Here is a 16,969-nt window from a genome sequence, read left to right as displayed (position 1 = left end):
CACACCTCTTCCTGTGGGCGGGGCGTTTGTTGCGTCATTTCGGCCGCGTTGGAGCTGCAGTTGGCGTGGGGCGTGACGTGGCAGAGTGAGACGGAGGTCCATTGACACGCGACACAGCAGCTGGCTAAGAGAGCTAGTGGAGGTTCTCTCGACACCGCTTTTTGAAAATGGGATTGACCATCTCCAGCGTTTTTAGCCGTCTGTTCGGCAAGAAACAGATGAGAATCCTGATGGGTGAGTGAAGTTTGCTTTCTATAGCAGTAGGTATCCTCTAGCAGCGCTTCGTGTCGGCAAAACGTCTAGGTGGGGTTTGACGGCCTCCGTAAGTTAACAGAGTTGGCGGCGACTGAACCGGGTCGGTTGCGTAAAGCGAGTCTAAGAATTAGGAATTTAATTTCGATCCTCGTGTGTTATGTTTTCTAAACTGTTTTCATTAACTTAGCCTTTTTCTTATGTACCGTATTCTAATTAAAACGGTTGAGCCATGTATTGCTTCTCCTGTTCTGTCACATTCAATCTCGGTCACTTCAGTAGTGAAAGACTTGGTTACTGACCCTGTGGCGCCCTTTTTGTTGGCATCTTCGCTCAGTACTTTTGATTCCAGGACGTTTTAAATGTGAGTTAAACGCGCATCGTCGAGTAACAAATTCGCTGCCAGTTGACCCTTCCACTGCCAGCATCATCACCCTCACCTTTCTCGGGAGTCACCTTAACACTTGGTCATCTAGTGGCTCCACGTACATCACCAAACAGATATACCGTGCCTTCTCTATTAGTCTTTAATCCTGCTTCGATTAAGTTCATGTTTATAGTCTTTCTCATTTACAAAGCGGAAGAAAACGAAAGGTTTAGTAAATATATTAAAACCCTTAAGGAAACATCAATCGACTTGTCCTCTTCCACCACGTTCCTCCGTGCCTATGACTGAATGTATAAAGAGGATCATTTCAGTAGTAAGGGACTGTGTTTTCATGGCCTTTTAAATGTGATCTAAGTGCATTGGTAAGTAAAAATCGTTCCCACTTGACATTTCCAGTGCCAGCATCATCACCCACACCTTCCTGGAACCACCTCGTACGAGGTCTTCTAGTGCCTCCATGTCCATTCACAAACAAATGTACGTTTTCTTTGTATCCTTGATCCTGTTTTAATCACTTTCTTATCCATAGTCTTTCTCATTTGCCGAGTAGAAGTAGATTAACACTTTTAGTACACATTTGAAGAAAGGGAAAAAAAAAAAAACCTGAAGGGCAACATCCATTCTCTTGTTTGTTCCCACCAGATTCATTCATTCCTTTGACTGAACATTTAATGACAATCCTAAATACCTTCAGTCCATCCCTTTTCAAACTTGCTTATCCAGACCAGGGTTGTGAGGAAGTTAGAGCTTATCAAAGCAAGCATAGGTCATAAGGCCATCACTGGGTGAACATACAATCAAACACACACACATCATTAGTTTAAACGCATTGATTGTTTTTGGCAGCTCTATGGATGTGATATGAGGTTGAATTTGTAAGCTGGCTGTGCAGGTTCGAGTCAGGATCTACTGTTGTGTATTACTTGGTCCTCTTCCATCTGGAAGGCGACTCTGCAGCATCAGGAGCAGGTCTGCGAGATTGTGCAATAGTTTCTTTCCCCAAGCAGTCCGGCTCCTGAACACAATGCTGCCCTCCTCCACACTGGACTCTTTACTCCATTCACTCTCTGGATTACATAACACTGTATATATATTCTTCATTTTTTTGATTTTTTTTTTTCTTATTTTTTCTTCTATCATTCGATCTCTTGTGTATTGCACCTTTTGACCCTGGAGGACGATATTTCGTCCCACTGTGTACTGTAAGTATATTGTTAGGATGATAATAAAGCTCTAATTGACTTGAGTTAAAGTTCATTGGCTTGCATTATTTGTCATGCTTTAGATGACGCCATTGTCTTCCTTTTTCATCCTTTTACATATTATAAGTCCTTGAAGGAAAATTGCAGTACCTCTTGCTATGTTTGATATTTGCAAAAGCAATGAACATGTTTGGAACATTAGGTTTATGTATGAGCACAAAAAAAAAAAATCTTAGTAGGTATGTTTGACGTAAATAAGAAAGTTATCGCCTTGGATAGCCAATCTGGATAGTTTACAGAGGAAATAGTTAAGATGTTATGTTTGTTATACAATACGTTGTCTAAATGTTCTCCTAAAACAAATTGTTCATGTGTAGCCATCTGTCATGTTTATGACTATGCTCACTTTTTTTTTCTTTTTTATTAGTTGATATCACATTGTGTTTTCTTTTTTTTTTTTTTTTAGTGGGCTTGGATGCTGCGGGAAAGACAACCATCCTCTACAAGCTGAAGCTTGGGGAAATTGTTACAACAATTCCTACAATTGGTATGACATTCATTCTTATTTTATTTTGTAGTGGGGAAGGTACTAGTTTAAGAACTCTTAGTTTTAGCAGATGATCTCACAAACTGTACTCTTCTTTGGGCACATTAAAGGTTGCCGGTTCATACCCCATTACTGACAGAAGGGATCCTACTCTGTTTGGCCCTTGAGCAAGTCCTTTAACTTGAAAATTGCTCCAGTGGTGCTATACAATGGCAACCCCTGCGCTTGGATCCCCAATGGTCATGCGAATAGACAATTTCTTGTTGGGGATTAATGAAATATGTTATCAACTCTTCTTCGATTTAAGGCTGCAAATGGACTGATGTTGAAGAGAGCCTCATCTTGGCAAAATCCAGTTTCAGCAGTTTTAATATTTAATAATTCACAAGATATTTTTCTGATTGAGCTATTTAATGGGTGGAACTTGGGATGGAGTGACGCGTACATTTCAAAGTAAACTCTTGTGCCAGTGGGAAGGCTTTAATTTATGTGAAATTACACACCGATTTTTGTAACTGCACGCTTGGTGTACATTTCTTCCAAAATCGTCTCATTTCATAGCTGCTAGATTACAGTTAAGTCCACCTACGTTTGGCATTTTGTTTTGTAGCAATAGTAGCTATAGCTATGTTTGTCCATGGTTTCCAAAATTGTGCAGCCTCACAGAAAGGTTCAAGCAATAAATGTGACAAGTATGCAAATAATTCCATGTTCCAAGTCTCTGAAAAGGTTTTAGTAAAATTAAAGCAGAATCAGTTCACATAAAAATAAAGACAAAAACTGATATTACACCAAAAAAAAAACTCTTGAATATTTCCTTTTATAGGTAAAATATCTTATGTTTCTTTAAGTCCTCTCGTATCATCCCTATACAGCATATGGTCATATTTCAGGAAATCGGGTCCCCTGTATGCCATTGCATCTTCCTTTTTGCAAGCAACTCCTAACAGTTCATTTTTTTTTTTTTTACCTCAGTAGTAGACTGACTGAAATTCATTTTATTACATTTCAAATCTAGCTGAACAGCAAGAAGGTTCTATCTTCCGTGAGAACCCTAAATCCAAAGAGGACTGTTTCATTTATATTAGGTAGAATGCCCAAATGGGACAGGGTGGTCTAATGGTCTGGAATCCCTACAGATTTTATTTTTTTTCTCCAGCCGTCTGGAGTTTTTTTTTTTCTGTCCACCCTGGCCATTGAACCTTACTCTTATTCGATGTTAATTAATGTTGACTTATTTTATTTTCTTACTGTGTCTTTTACTTTTCTATTCTTCATTATGTAAAGCACTTTGAGCTACATTTTTTGTATCAAAATGTGCTATAGAAATAAATGTTGTTGTTGTTGTTATTAGAGGTTAGCTTTAGGACATAAAACAATCTTTTGCTGCTTATGTAGCTATGTGAAACTTACATTCTGTTCAAATTAAGCAAATATCCATCCATCCATTTTCTAACCCGCTGAATCCGAATACAGGGTCACGGGGGTCTGCTGGAGCCAATCCCAGCCAACACAGGGCACAAGGCAGGAACCAGTCCTGGGCAGGGTGCCAACCCACCGCAGGACACACACAAACACACCCCCACACCAAACACACACTAGGGCCAATTTAGAATCGCCAATCCACCTAACCTGCATGTCTTTGGATTGTGGGAGGAAACTGGAGCGCCCGGAGGAAACCCACGCAGACACGGGAGAACATGCAAACTCCACGCAGGGAGGACCCGGTAAGCGAACCCGGGTCTCCTAACTGCGAGGCAGCAGCGCTACCCACTGCGCCACCGTGCCGCCCTTAAGCAAATATTTGTGTGAATTTTGACATTAACTGGTTAAGGTTCGATCTTACAGTAGTAGTAGCATCAGTACAAGAATACAGTGAGTGTAATTCTTGCTTACATATCTGACCATTGTGACACATTATCACTGACTGGTGCCACAGTAAGCAAGATGTGAAATTTAAAGACCGCTGGTTTACCTGAAGCCAAATTTAGTACAGGATCTTTCGCTAGCACTAGCGCATTAGTTACTGTTGTCAATGCAGACATTCATCTTCTTTTTAAAAGCAGAATTTTTTAATCCACAGCATAGAGTGTTTAGGCTAAAGTGGACCACGTGCTGGTGATTTCCCTCTTTTCTCCATTAAGGCTGTGTTTTAATTAGCTTTACGTAATAGAGTTTTTTTAAACTGCTTCATTTTGTTGTTTGTAGTTGAAAATATGCCAAGTATTCATTGATGATGAATTAACCCCAGTTTGTTGAAAGTATGTTGTTTACTGTTAACACAGCGGAACGGTGTGCCCTTTTTTTTCTTTTCAAACATACTTTAAATTGCTTTACAAACACAAGAGCAAACGTCACACAAACACAACCGGAGTTAGACACCAGACTGTGATATTGATGAGATACATAAAAAGGCGAGTCAGCTGGTGCCCTGCTGTATGTTTTAAAATTGTCTCCCAGTACTCTTGGCAATGACATCCAATCCCTGCAGCATCACACAAAAAGCAGGAACCCACTTACACCATTGTCACACCTGTCAACAGTTTCTAGTTATGTTTTCTGGTTTTTATTTCCCCACAAAGTAAGGATTTTTTTATTTTGATTTAAAATCCGTTTCCTCTTTAAAGCAATCCTGACATTTTATAAACAATCCGTAAACTTATTTTGCATTTAAATACAGGGGCTCTTTCTTTTGGGGGGAAAAAAATAAACTCCTTTTGTATCTTTGCTAGAGTTGAGTTGGGTAACCTTTTGATAATGAGAACTTGAACTTTTTAATGAGAGCTTTTTTTATTCTCATTTCTCATTTAACATTTTCTGAAAATAAATCATTTTCCCAAACCTTTGGTTTCAAGAGAACACAGTGAAAACATAAAGGGGGGAGACCTAAATGTACTTTTCACGTTATTTAAATTGTACTGTTATTTCACATTTCACACATTTAAACTTCTTGAACAACAGTATGCATCATCAAACATTTATTTGGAAAAGCTAATAAGAATTTGTTGAAGTGTGATATGTTCAGGGTGGCGCAGTGGGTAGCGCTGCTGCCTCGCAGTTAGGAGACCAGGGTTCGCTTCCCGGGTCCTCCCTGCGTGGAGTTTGCATGTTCTCCCCGTGTCTGCATGGGTTTCCTCCCACAGTCCAAAGACATGTAGATTCGGTGTATTGCCGATTCTAAATTGTCCCTAGTGTGTGTGTGTGTGTGCTCTGTGGTGGGCTGGCGTCTTGCCCGGGGTTTGTTTCCTGCCTTGCACCCTGTATTGGCTGGGTTTGGCTCCAGCAGACCCCCGCGACCCTGTTAGTATATAGCAGGTTGGAGAATGACTGACTGACTGTAATACGAGGTGTGGCAGAAAAGTAATGAGACTGATTTTTTATTTACCAAAGTTTTTATTTTTTTCAAACATCAATGTTCTCCTCTTCAAAGTAGTTCCCTTGGGCAGCTACACACCGATGGAGACGTTGTTCCCACTGTTGGTAGCAGCGCTGGAAGTCTTCAACCGGTATGGTCTTCAGCATGTCCGTTACACTCTTTTGGATGTTTTCTAAAGTCCCGAAATGACGTCCTTTGAGGACATTTTTCAGTTTAGGAAAAAGTCACACAGACTGAGGTCAGGTGAATAAGGGGGCTGGGGAACCACAGGAATGCGTTTTGAGGTCAAAAATTCTGTTATGGAGAGGGCAGTTTTTCGGCACCATTTTGGCACAGACCTTTCGCATGTGCAAATGTTCAGTCAAAATTTGATGAACGGTAAATCTGTTCAAATTGAATTGTTCACTCAACATTCTTAATGTTAAACGACGGTCTGATCTCACAAGAGTGTTCACACTTTCGATGTTTTCATTGGTTTTCGAAGTTGAAGTCCTCCCTGAACGGTGTTCATCTTCAACGTGTTTTCTGCCTTCCAAAAATGATTTGTGCCAGCGAAAAACTTGAGCTCGGGATAAAGAATGTTCCCCATAGGCCTGTTTTAACTTTTCAGACGTCACACTTGCCGTTTAATGGCACAACGTTGCTCCAAATTCCGCTGTTCCATTTTGCGTGACGCAAAACCAAAAACACAACTTCGCTAATAGCAGTCACAAAAATCACGTAGTTAACGGAAGGAGTTGAAACTCGCACTGAGCTATGGGAGGGTACTGATACACGGGCTCTATCAAGGACAACAGCGCAGCGTTGCCAGATCGCTTGCAGTGTTGCCAGTCTCATTGCTTTTCTGCCACACCTGTGCCTGTGCTCCTTTAGCTTTGAGGTTCTAGCTCGTTCTAGGTTTTTCAGTGTGACTGTAATGGCGTCTACAGTTAATTCAGGCTTGAAAGTAAGCTTTTTCTTTTTTTATGAAAAAAATATCAACTCCTATATGTATTTAAACGCTCCTAGGAAATTTCTTTAAATACTCCTAGCACACTTTCCAGTATTTACATATCCCCGTGGTGTACCACGTTTAAGTGATCTCATGGCAGTTTATGTTGTATTCTTTGTAAAGCTCTTTACTGATTGTGTTTTCTGTGAACTGAATGGGCCTCAAGGACAGCAGTACAGTCAACACGATAAATGCTGGCAATTTGTTTTTTGCCATTCTTTCCATGGGTTGTTTTGCCTTCTGACAATTGCTGCTAAATAGTGAATGGACAAAATTCTAGAAATTTCTTTGTACCTCATCAGTTGTACTTGCATAACCATAATGGGGCCCAAGAAATACATGAAGACTTGCAAAGCCACTGATTTTGCAAACTTTACCATTTTGTTTAGTCACGCTCCATGCAAGAGAGGCACAGATACTTGAATAAGTGAGGAAACACGCAAGAAGTGATTTGCGCAATTTTATTTTATTTTAGCACACCAGCATTTCCCACTCCACCAGTCATCAGCATTACCGCATATCATTTTTATTTCTTTTCTTTTTTTTTTTTTAAATGTGCGCCGCCTCTCTTCTGGAAATTATGAATTTACTTAAAGACAGCATGAAGGTATGTTGCCAGAACAACTAATCACCAGTTCACGTTTATTTCAACTTGTTAATTGTTTGGTCTAACATGATTGGCTAAATACTGGGAATTGACCAATATTTTTGCCTAATCTATTGTTTTCTAAATGCTTGAAATCTGATTAGAGAGATTTGCTTGTGTATTACAAATGTCATTTAGGATCACCTACTTTCAGACAGTTTTTGATTTGAATAAAGCTGAATAAAATAGATACGATGTGTATTTGTGTAATATATAAAAACTTCTTTTTTTTTTTTTTTTTAAGTTTGCTTACTCCACTGTAGAAGGATTTTCAGAAGCAGGGTGGCATAGTGGCACAATTTTCATGCTATGTCCTCTCAATAAGGAAACCGGTTCATGTCCTGGGTGGATTTTCCATGTTCTGTAAAAGTCCACGTGGGTTTTCTCCGGGCGCTCCAGTCAGCTGAATTGGTTTTGCTAAATTGGCAGGTGTGTTTGTGTGTGTCTAAGGTCACCCTGTGATGAACTGACGGCCAGTGCAGGTGAGCTCCCCGTATAGCGCCCGATGGCTGCTGGGATAGACTTCCAGCTGCCTCGCAATCCCACCCTCGATAAGCAGGAAATGAAAGGATTTCCAGAAGCCAGACTCTTTCGCAACATCAATCAGGTCCATGGCAGAAACTAGCCTTGAATGTAGCCTGGCCTGTCACTGGGCGCAGATAAAGAGAATAAATCTGAGATTGGGGTTAATTGTTAGATTAGCATTCACTTCTAATTCCAATTACTGCAATTAGGGTGCATGTTCTGCCCTTCATACCCTTTTCAAAACAAAATGTCAAAGAAGGCACTCCAGTCCTCCCTACCACTTTAAGAGTCAGATTTTACAGGAGTAACTTGTATTTGATTTGTCACTGTGCTGCCTGTGGACCAAATTCAAATCAATCAGTAAATACTGGTGTGAAAGTCACCCCTAGCACAAACCATGTACAACATGCACGATCAGCCACACCATTAAAACCCCTGCCAGATGACGTGAATAACATTGGTATATCTTGTTTCAGTGGCAACTGTCATGGGGTAGTATATATTATGCAGCAAGTGAACGGTCAGTTTTTGAGAGTGATGTATTGGAAGCAGGAAAAATGGGCAAGCATAAGGATCTGAACAACTTAGACAAGAGCTAAACTGGGATGTCTGGACGGCTGGGTCAAAGTATCTCTAAAATGTCCGATTTTGTTAGGTGTTCCTGATATACTCCTGATAGTGGTTAGTACCTACCCAAAGTGGTCCAAGGAAGGAGAACCAGTGGACCAGTGATGGGGTCATGGGAGCCCAACGGGAGTGAAAGCTAACTTGTCTGATCCGCCCCCACAGAAGAGCTACTGTAGCACATATTGCTGAAAAGCTTAATGCTGGCCATGACAGAAAAGCGTCATAACGCACAGTGCCTTGTTGCTTGCTGCATTGCTGCAGACTGCTCAGAGTGCCCATGCTGACCCCTGTCACCTATGAAAAGCACCTAAAATTGGCATGTCGGCATCAGAACAGGACCACGAAGCAATGGAAGAAAGAAGCCTGGTCTGATGAATCACATTTTCTTTTGGATCATGTGAATGACCGAGTGCATGTGCATTGTTCACCTGGGGAAGGAGGGCAGCAGGATGCACTATGGAAAGAAGGCAAGCCGGCGGAGGCAGTTTAATTCTATGGGAAATATTCTGTTGGGAAAGCTTGGGTCCTGACATTTATGTCAATGTTACTTTGACACAAACCACACACCTAAAGATAGTTGCAGACCATGTACACCCCTTCATGGCCACAGTTTCCCCTGATGGCAGTTAACTCTTCCAGCAGAATAACACACCCTGCAAAAATTGTTCAAGAATGGTTTGAGGAACACGACAGAAGAGTTCAGGTTGTTGACGTGACTTCCATATTCCTCACATCTCAATCTGACTGAGCACGTGTGGGACGTGCTGATAAAACAAGTCTGATCCATGGAGGCCCCACCTAGCAACTTACAGGACTTGAAGGATCTGCTGCTAACGCCTTAGTGCAGATATCACAGGACACCTTCAGAGGTCTTGTGTAGTCCGTGCATCGATGGGTCACAGCCGTTTTGGTGGGGCAAGGGGGACCCTTACATAATATCAGGCAGGCAGTTTTAATGTTAGCTCTGGTCGGTGTATAGCACAAACCTTAAAACAGTGTGTTTAAACAATCTAAAATGCTCATGTGAAGTAGGATTCTTCATAAAGAGACTTTTAAAAGGCTCTACATAAATGTCCATTAATTAATAAATAAATAAATGAATGAATGAATGATGCAGGTATTTGTTTTACACGTCTATATAAAACGATAATATCCCACACCATAATCAAATGGCCTTCATGGAGAGAATGGGCAGCCGGGTCACGTAATTGAGATCATACTTGTACTAATCAGCTGGAATTAATTTTTCAGACTGCTGTAGTTTATCCACAAACGTGATTTATAACCGGCCAGCTTATCAGTGACTGTGACCAGCCAGCCATTTATTACCTGTTGTAAAGAATTTGTTGGAAGCTACACAGCTTTGTGCAGAGTCCCATCCTCTCGTCTCTGCAGCTCTGAAGCCCAGCAGCAAACCTTAAAATATCTAAATTCCTGACGGGGTGAACTGTCAAGTCTCCATTGGAAGATTGGACTTGAAAGTGTAAACTATAACAGAAACTAAAAACGTTCATTTTGGTAAATGGCCGTTGAATGGACATTTTTGCATCACCTAAACCTTTTACATTTTGGCATAAGATGTACATTTTAACTCATTTGTAAACGTAAAAATGTATTGTTCAATTTCTGAATAACGTACTGCTGTACCTGGAGGGTGTCAGCTCTCTACTTTTCTCAGTTATGTTTTTTGCTGTCCGTTTTTTCTCCTGGCACATATCTCTGCTGTTGCTAATTCCATTAAGGTGTAATATTCAATTAATCATCATTTTCTCCTTTCATTTCTACACAGGCTTTAATGTGGAGACCGTGGAATACAAAAACATTTGTTTCACAGTGTGGGATGTGGGCGGTCAGGACAAAATTCGGCCTTTGTGGAGGCACTACTTTCAGAATACACAGGTAAATTGTGATGATAAAGTACAGTATGTATTTAAGGTGTACTAGGAACTGATGATCGAATGTTTTACCAGAGTCCTAATCTCATTGTAAGACGCTAGGGGGTCGCTGTTGCCCCTTTAACCCCAACAAACAGATGCTCAGGACACAAAGTAAAAGCAATAAGAAGCATTTTTAATCCTTTTCTTCTATAAATAGTGCCCAAAGCACCACAGCCACAATATTACAGGCAATAAACACAATAATTGCAATTCTTTTTCTTATTCTTCTCCTCCATACCTCCCAGCAAGCTTCGTCCTCCTCCACCTAACCCTGGCCCCCTTTGCTGGGTCTTTAGCAGTCCTTTATGTAGTTCTCGACCCGGAAGTGCTTCTGTTCTTCCTCCAACACGATTTGCCAGCAGTTCCGGGTCAGCCCGGAAGTACTTCTGGATTTCTGTCCTCATGACTCAACAGTACTTCCGGGCTATAAGGGAAGCAAGACTCCCCCGCTCCTTCCATAGCACTCCCTGGCAGCACCCACGTCACCCAACAGGGTTGAGATAGCAAACTCCAAGTCCCAGGATGCCCTGTGGGAATCCAGGGCACCGCTACACTCAAGGGGAGCTGCCATCTAGAGTCTTGGGGGAGGCAGTGTTCAAAACTAGCTGCCTTCCCCCATCTTTTCATCCTCTGGACATCCCGGCCGGGTTGAGCTGCAGGCCATCCATTACACCATGCTCAAATCCAACCTCTTTCGGTAGGGATGCTTTGTATATTCTGGTTTTAATTGGTAAATGAATTCCATCCATCCATTATCCAACCCGCTATATCCTAACACACAGGGTCATGGGAGTCTGCTGGAGCCAATCCCAGCTAACACAGGACACAAGGCAGGAACAAAGCCAGGGCAGAGTGCCAACCCATCGCAGGGCACACACACACCAAGCACAAACTAGGGACAATTTAGGATCGCCAATGCACCTAACCTGCATGTCTTTAGACTGTAGGAGGAAACCCATGCAGACACGGGGAGAACATGCAAACTCCACGCAGGGAGGACCCGGGAAGCGAACCTAAGTCTTCTTACTGCGAGGCAGCAGTGCTGCCCAGTAAATTAATTGATAATTCTAAATTAAATTTCTTGCATGGGGGCCCAGAGGTGGTCTTGTGCCCTGTTAAAAATTGTTTCCTGCTTTTGAGCCATATTCTTCCCGTCCATAGCCACCTTTGGGACCCTGGACTGAATTTAGTGGATTTGAGAATGTCACATTTGGAGGTGACGGCTCTTAAAGGATCAGAAATTTAAGTGAGATTCCCTCTGTGCCATTCTGTAGTAAGTGGGCATTGTTTATGATGGTTTTATATTGGAAAATCTAACCACTTACAATTTGTTGAAGTGAATGTTCTGTTGTGTGATGTAATTATTGTATACTTAGATGACCCCTTTAATGAAGGTCACTTGCGATCATGCAATAGCTTATATATATATATATATATATATATATATATATATATATACACAATATATGTTTTTTTTTTTTTTACATTGGGGTCTAAGAGAGTTGCTGGAGACCACATATGAAGGTGAAGGCTGAAATTCGGGCTGACTTAGAAAATCAGTCCGCGAATGCAAATTGGGGTAACGTCCTGCCAGAGTCGCACAGCGTTAGGCCGACTGTGGCCTTTAAATTCCCACAGTAGCTTCCTACCTTATTTCATGCTGCTGGGATTTGATCTGATCCCTGATAGTCCTGTATCGGACTTATGTGGCTTCTTAAATGAAATGGGCACATTTATGTACAGACTCACAGTATGTATTTGGGCGTCTGTAATGTATGTGTATGTGCAGATGTTTATAACTGTTTTGAACAGAATGATGCCTAAAGTTTCAATTTTGTATTGCAGGGACTTATTTTTGTTGTGGACAGCAATGACCGAGAAAGAACACAAGAGGCTGCCGAGGAACTGCAAAAAATGGTAACCCCTAGTTTTATTTTAATAAAGTAAATCTGGAAGCATTATTTGTTTCTCTTGTGTGCCCTTTTGACAAGTAGTAATAGATGACATGTTTGTGCAGTGAACATTTCAGATGGCACACAGGTCCTTTCACAGACGTCCCTGCTGTTACACAGTTGCATTTTTTATTTTGCAGCTTCAAGAAGACGAGCTGAGAGATGCCGTATTATTGGTGTTTGCAAACAAACAAGACTTACCAAACGCTATGGCTATTAGTGAAATGACAGACAAGTTAGGCCTTCAGACTTTGCGCAGCAGAACTGTAAGTATCCTGTACCGAGCCATTGGTGTTGCACGTGTCCATTCTTTGTTATAGTTGTATAATTTAAAAAGAACTGTAAATCTTAAGTCAGTAGATGTATCCAAGGCAGAATCTTAGATGTCCTGAGAGAGTGTGTTCCCACCTAGCCTCCCTTTTTGGGTGAAATATAACCTGTAGCCTTGATTTTAATTAGTGGTGTGTTGACCACCTTCAGGTTTTATTTAACATGTTAGAATGTACACTCTCTGGGCAGATTCTTAGGGGCACTACACTAATACTGGGTAGGACCTGCTTTTGCTCTCAAAGCAGCCTCCATTCTTCGTGGCATCGACTTTACAAGATGTTAGAAAAGTTCCTTTAAGATTCTGGTCCATGTTGATACAATTCAGCATCACGTAACTTCTGCAGATTTGTCAGCTGCACATTCATGCTGCAAGTCTCCTGCTCTTCCACACCCAAAGGTGTTCTACTAGATTCAGATCTGGTGACTTGGAAGGCCACTGAACTCCTCGTCCTGTTCATGAGACCAGTGTGGGACAACACTAGGATTTGTGACATGGTGCATTATCATGCTAGAAGTTGCCATTAGAGTATGGATAAACTGGCCATGAAGGGATGCAGTGATGCTTGGGTAGGCCATGGCATTCAAGTGATGATTGATTGGTATTAACAAGCCCAGAGTGCGCCAAGAAAACACCCCCTACACCACGGATCTCAAACTCGCATGGAGTAAACTTACTATTTTTATACACTACAGATTGGGAAAACACGTAAACCTACACTAACTGGCATTATAAAGGAATTCATTTTATTTGTTGGGGGGAAAGATATCCGCTTATAGCAGGGGTCCCCAACTCCAGTCCTGGAGGGCCACAATGGCTACAGGTTTTCATTCTCACCCATTTCTTAATGAGTGACCTGTTTTTGCTGCTCATTAACTTCGTTTGAATTAATTTTAATTGACTTGCTCTTGAAGACTCAGACCCCTTAATCATTTCTGTTTCCTTAACTCTTTTATGGCGGATGTCGACTTTTGTCGACACAAGAGGTTGAGGATGGATATCAAGGACAGAGGGTGAAAGAAAGCTGTAAATGTTGATAAAACTCACTGTTACGCAAAGATTTGTTCCCTGGAATTTATTCATCGTTCCTCTGAATTGCTTCATATCTTTCCTTATAAACAGAAATGAAATGAAATGTGAAGTGAGGGAGCCAACAGAAGACCAACTAGGTCAAGGTCTCAAACTCCAACCAGTTGCTTAATCAGCCGCCGATTCTTGTCGTTCATTAAACCCGTTCTTTAATTCCATGGCTTGTCGCTGCTCTCATCGTCCAATAGCAGCCATTTTCAAAATTGTTGATTTTTTTTCTTTACGTTTCTAAGAGCTCCGTTAAAATGTTTTGAGGACCTGAGCAAATCAACATTCCTGAGACCTCCACCCCTTATTTTCAGATATTGTATGATGGTCACAGTTTGCTGGTCATGTTTTGGCTTATTTTGTATCTCATTATTGTTTGGCTGCTAATTAAGGAAAAAGAAGCAATTATTGGTTCAGATTCTTCAAGAGCTATTCAAATAAAATGAATTCAAAAGAAGTTAATTAGCAGCAACAACAGGTCACTAATTAAGCAAAGGGTTAGAATGTAAACCTGCAGTCACTGCGGCCCTCCAGGACTAGAGACTGAGCTCCCTGCCCTACATCATTAAAAACAACCACCATCACCAGCTTGGATTGTTGGCACAAGGCAGGTTGGGGACATGGATTCATACTGTTGGCACCAAATTCTTAACCCTACCATCTTGTGTGCCACAGCAGAAATTGAAATTCATCAGACAAGTTTCTAGTTCTTTACTTGTGCAGCTTGGGGATTCTGTGCCCACTGCAGCCCAAGCTTTCTCAGCCGTAGGACTAGAACCCAAGGTGGTCTTCCGTTGTTGTAATCCAATCCAACATGTTGCATATTCTGATGCTTTTCTGCTTACCAAGTGGTAATCTGAGTTGCAGGAGCCTTACTGTCAAGTTGAACCAGTCTGGCCATTCTCCTCTGACCTCTCTAATCAACAAGTTGTTTCTGTCTGTAGAATTGACACCCGCTAGATGTCGTCTTTTTTGTTTTTCACGCCATTCTGAGTAAATGCTAGTGATTGTTGTGCATGGAAATCCCAGGAGATCAGCAGTTACAGAAATACTCAAACCAGCTCGTCTGTCACAGTGGAAATCACCATCACATTTTCTTAGTCTTCTTCTGGTGTGTGATGTCAACATTAACTGAAGCTCCTGCCCTGTACCTACAGGCTTGTATGCATTGCACTGCTGCCACGTGATTGGCTGATTAGATAATTGTATGGATAAACAGGAGTGCAGGCGTCCCTAATAATTTTCTTAATGGGTCCCATCATGTCATTTTCTAACCTGCTTAATCTTGTGCAGGGTCACGGGGGGAGCTGACGGCTATCCCAGCTAACATAGGGTGCCAGGCAGGAACAGACCCTGGTCAGGGTGCCAGTCCATTGCAGTCAATGAGTACATATTTCAATATTAGAAGAGATTGTCAAATAAAATAATTGTTGAATTGAATTTTGATATTTTGTTTGCACTTAATGTTTAATTCTTGCAGAGAGTGACGCATTAAGTAATTCTTGTGTTTGTCTCTTTGCAGTGGTACGTTCAAGCAACCTGCGCCACCCAGGGAACAGGCCTGTATGAAGGGCTGGATTGGCTGTCAAATGAACTGTCTAAACACTAAGTGAATTCAACTTTAGGATTACCTCGTATTTAAGCAGGGACGCTTAACTGGACTGGTTTAAGCTTGTTACAAGAGATCACGTTTGAAATGTCTCGGTTATGGCATTCGGAAAAGTTCAAAAGGGTGGCACCTGAAACATTTTGTTTTTCAGCGTTCTGCTACCAGAGTGAACACAAGCTGTGCATTACTTTTTTTGCAATAGCCACTATTTACCTGCATTTTAAAAACAAAAAAAAGCCTTTTTTTTTCCCCATTGAATTTCTCCCTAGATGTCAATCTTTCTTTTGGAATCTTAATCCACGGAGTCTTTTCATCCATGGCATGTTAACCCCGAGTGGTGCAGTCCATCGGATAAGCCTTGACATTTCATTCACAGCTACCCTAACCAGTTTTCTCCTCTGACCAAAGTTCGATGTTTGACCCTGAGGGAACGCTCATCCACTCGCCACTACTGTATACACACTCGCCAAGCTGCCATTGTAGTAAAGTCAGGATTATAAAAAGAGTTTTTGCTTGCCTTGAAGGATATCCTTTAGGGATGAGGGGGCAGAGCGTGAAACTTTCTGAAACTCTCAATGAGTTTTGTGTTTCAAGGCAGTAAATTCACAAGTCTCAAAATCAAGGCCTGGGCCTCTTCATTTATTATTTTTTTTTTAATAATTCTTTTCACATATTTTCAATTGGTGTCACTCCTTGCAATCTCGGGCATCATTCCTGTTGGCTTAACATGCATCGTAAATCTTATACTGCAGCACATTTGTAAAACTTGGCAAGCAGGTGCATTTTAATGAATTAGGTGGGCCAAGTGGTGCTTTATAAAAAGCCCACGTTTTGTTGTGTTTTTTTTTGTTCGCTTCAGTTGTCAGCAGGCTTCCTTTGTCATCGGCTCCATTTCATTTGTTTTATATTGTAAGTTTCATGTTGGCTCTGCTAAGCTGCCGAGTTCTCGTTTTTGTTGCATAGATTACTGAATTTGAAAAATGACGGGCAATGTCTGCTGCCAAGCTGGAACATTAACACCCCTTCTAATTACACTGAATAAAAGATATTTTATATATTTGGACTCCTTTTTGTTAACGTGTATGCACGTCCGCTGCCAGAAGGGAGCATTTTACAAGTCACGTGGTGTTCCACCAGCTGAACCTTAAAGTGTTACTGCGGTGAACTGTCAGGATTGAAGCAAATGTGAGCGTCCGCAGTTTATAGGAATGTGGCTGATTGCAGGCCTGAACCAACCTGGGCCTTCCTGCTTAGTTCTCGATTCTCTTTGTATACTTGAACGTATTTGGCCGATGTCTTTACGCAAGGCAACTTACAACATGTGGGATACGACTGATTACATTTCTTTGTTTCGGTGGGAGTGTAAAGGCAGGTGAAGTGACTTGCTGGTGGGCACACTGTGATCCCACCACCTCGGGGTATGAGATCCTAAGCCTTAATCACTATGCCACACTGCTTTCACTGTTTTATTTTGTTCCTTTTTGTTAATTCCAGTTTAGGGAACATATTTAA

At 41.4% G+C, this 16,969-nt stretch overlaps 1 protein-coding gene across 1 annotated transcript; it reads left to right on the top strand.

The window, feature by feature from the left end:
• Window positions 1-61: 61 nt before the first annotated feature.
• LOC120540223 (ADP-ribosylation factor 4) lies at window positions 62-16,514 on the top strand. The gene is made up of 6 exons (XM_039770786.1): window positions 62-234; window positions 2,309-2,389; window positions 10,344-10,453; window positions 12,337-12,408; window positions 12,584-12,709; window positions 15,371-16,514. Exons 1-6 carry the CDS (start codon window positions 168-170, stop codon window positions 15,455-15,457), a joined length of 543 nt encoding a protein of 180 aa, XP_039626720.1. The 5' UTR covers window positions 62-167; the 3' UTR covers window positions 15,458-16,514.
• Window positions 16,515-16,969: the final 455 nt, after the last annotated feature.

The sequence above is a fragment of the Polypterus senegalus genome, chromosome 12 (genome assembly GCF_016835505.1).
Source record: "Polypterus senegalus isolate Bchr_013 chromosome 12, ASM1683550v1, whole genome shotgun sequence".
Lineage (NCBI taxonomy): Eukaryota > Metazoa > Chordata > Cladistia > Polypteriformes > Polypteridae > Polypterus > Polypterus senegalus.
Note: the sequence above shows the minus strand (reverse complement) of the source record. Positions and strands in the feature narration are given on the sequence as shown.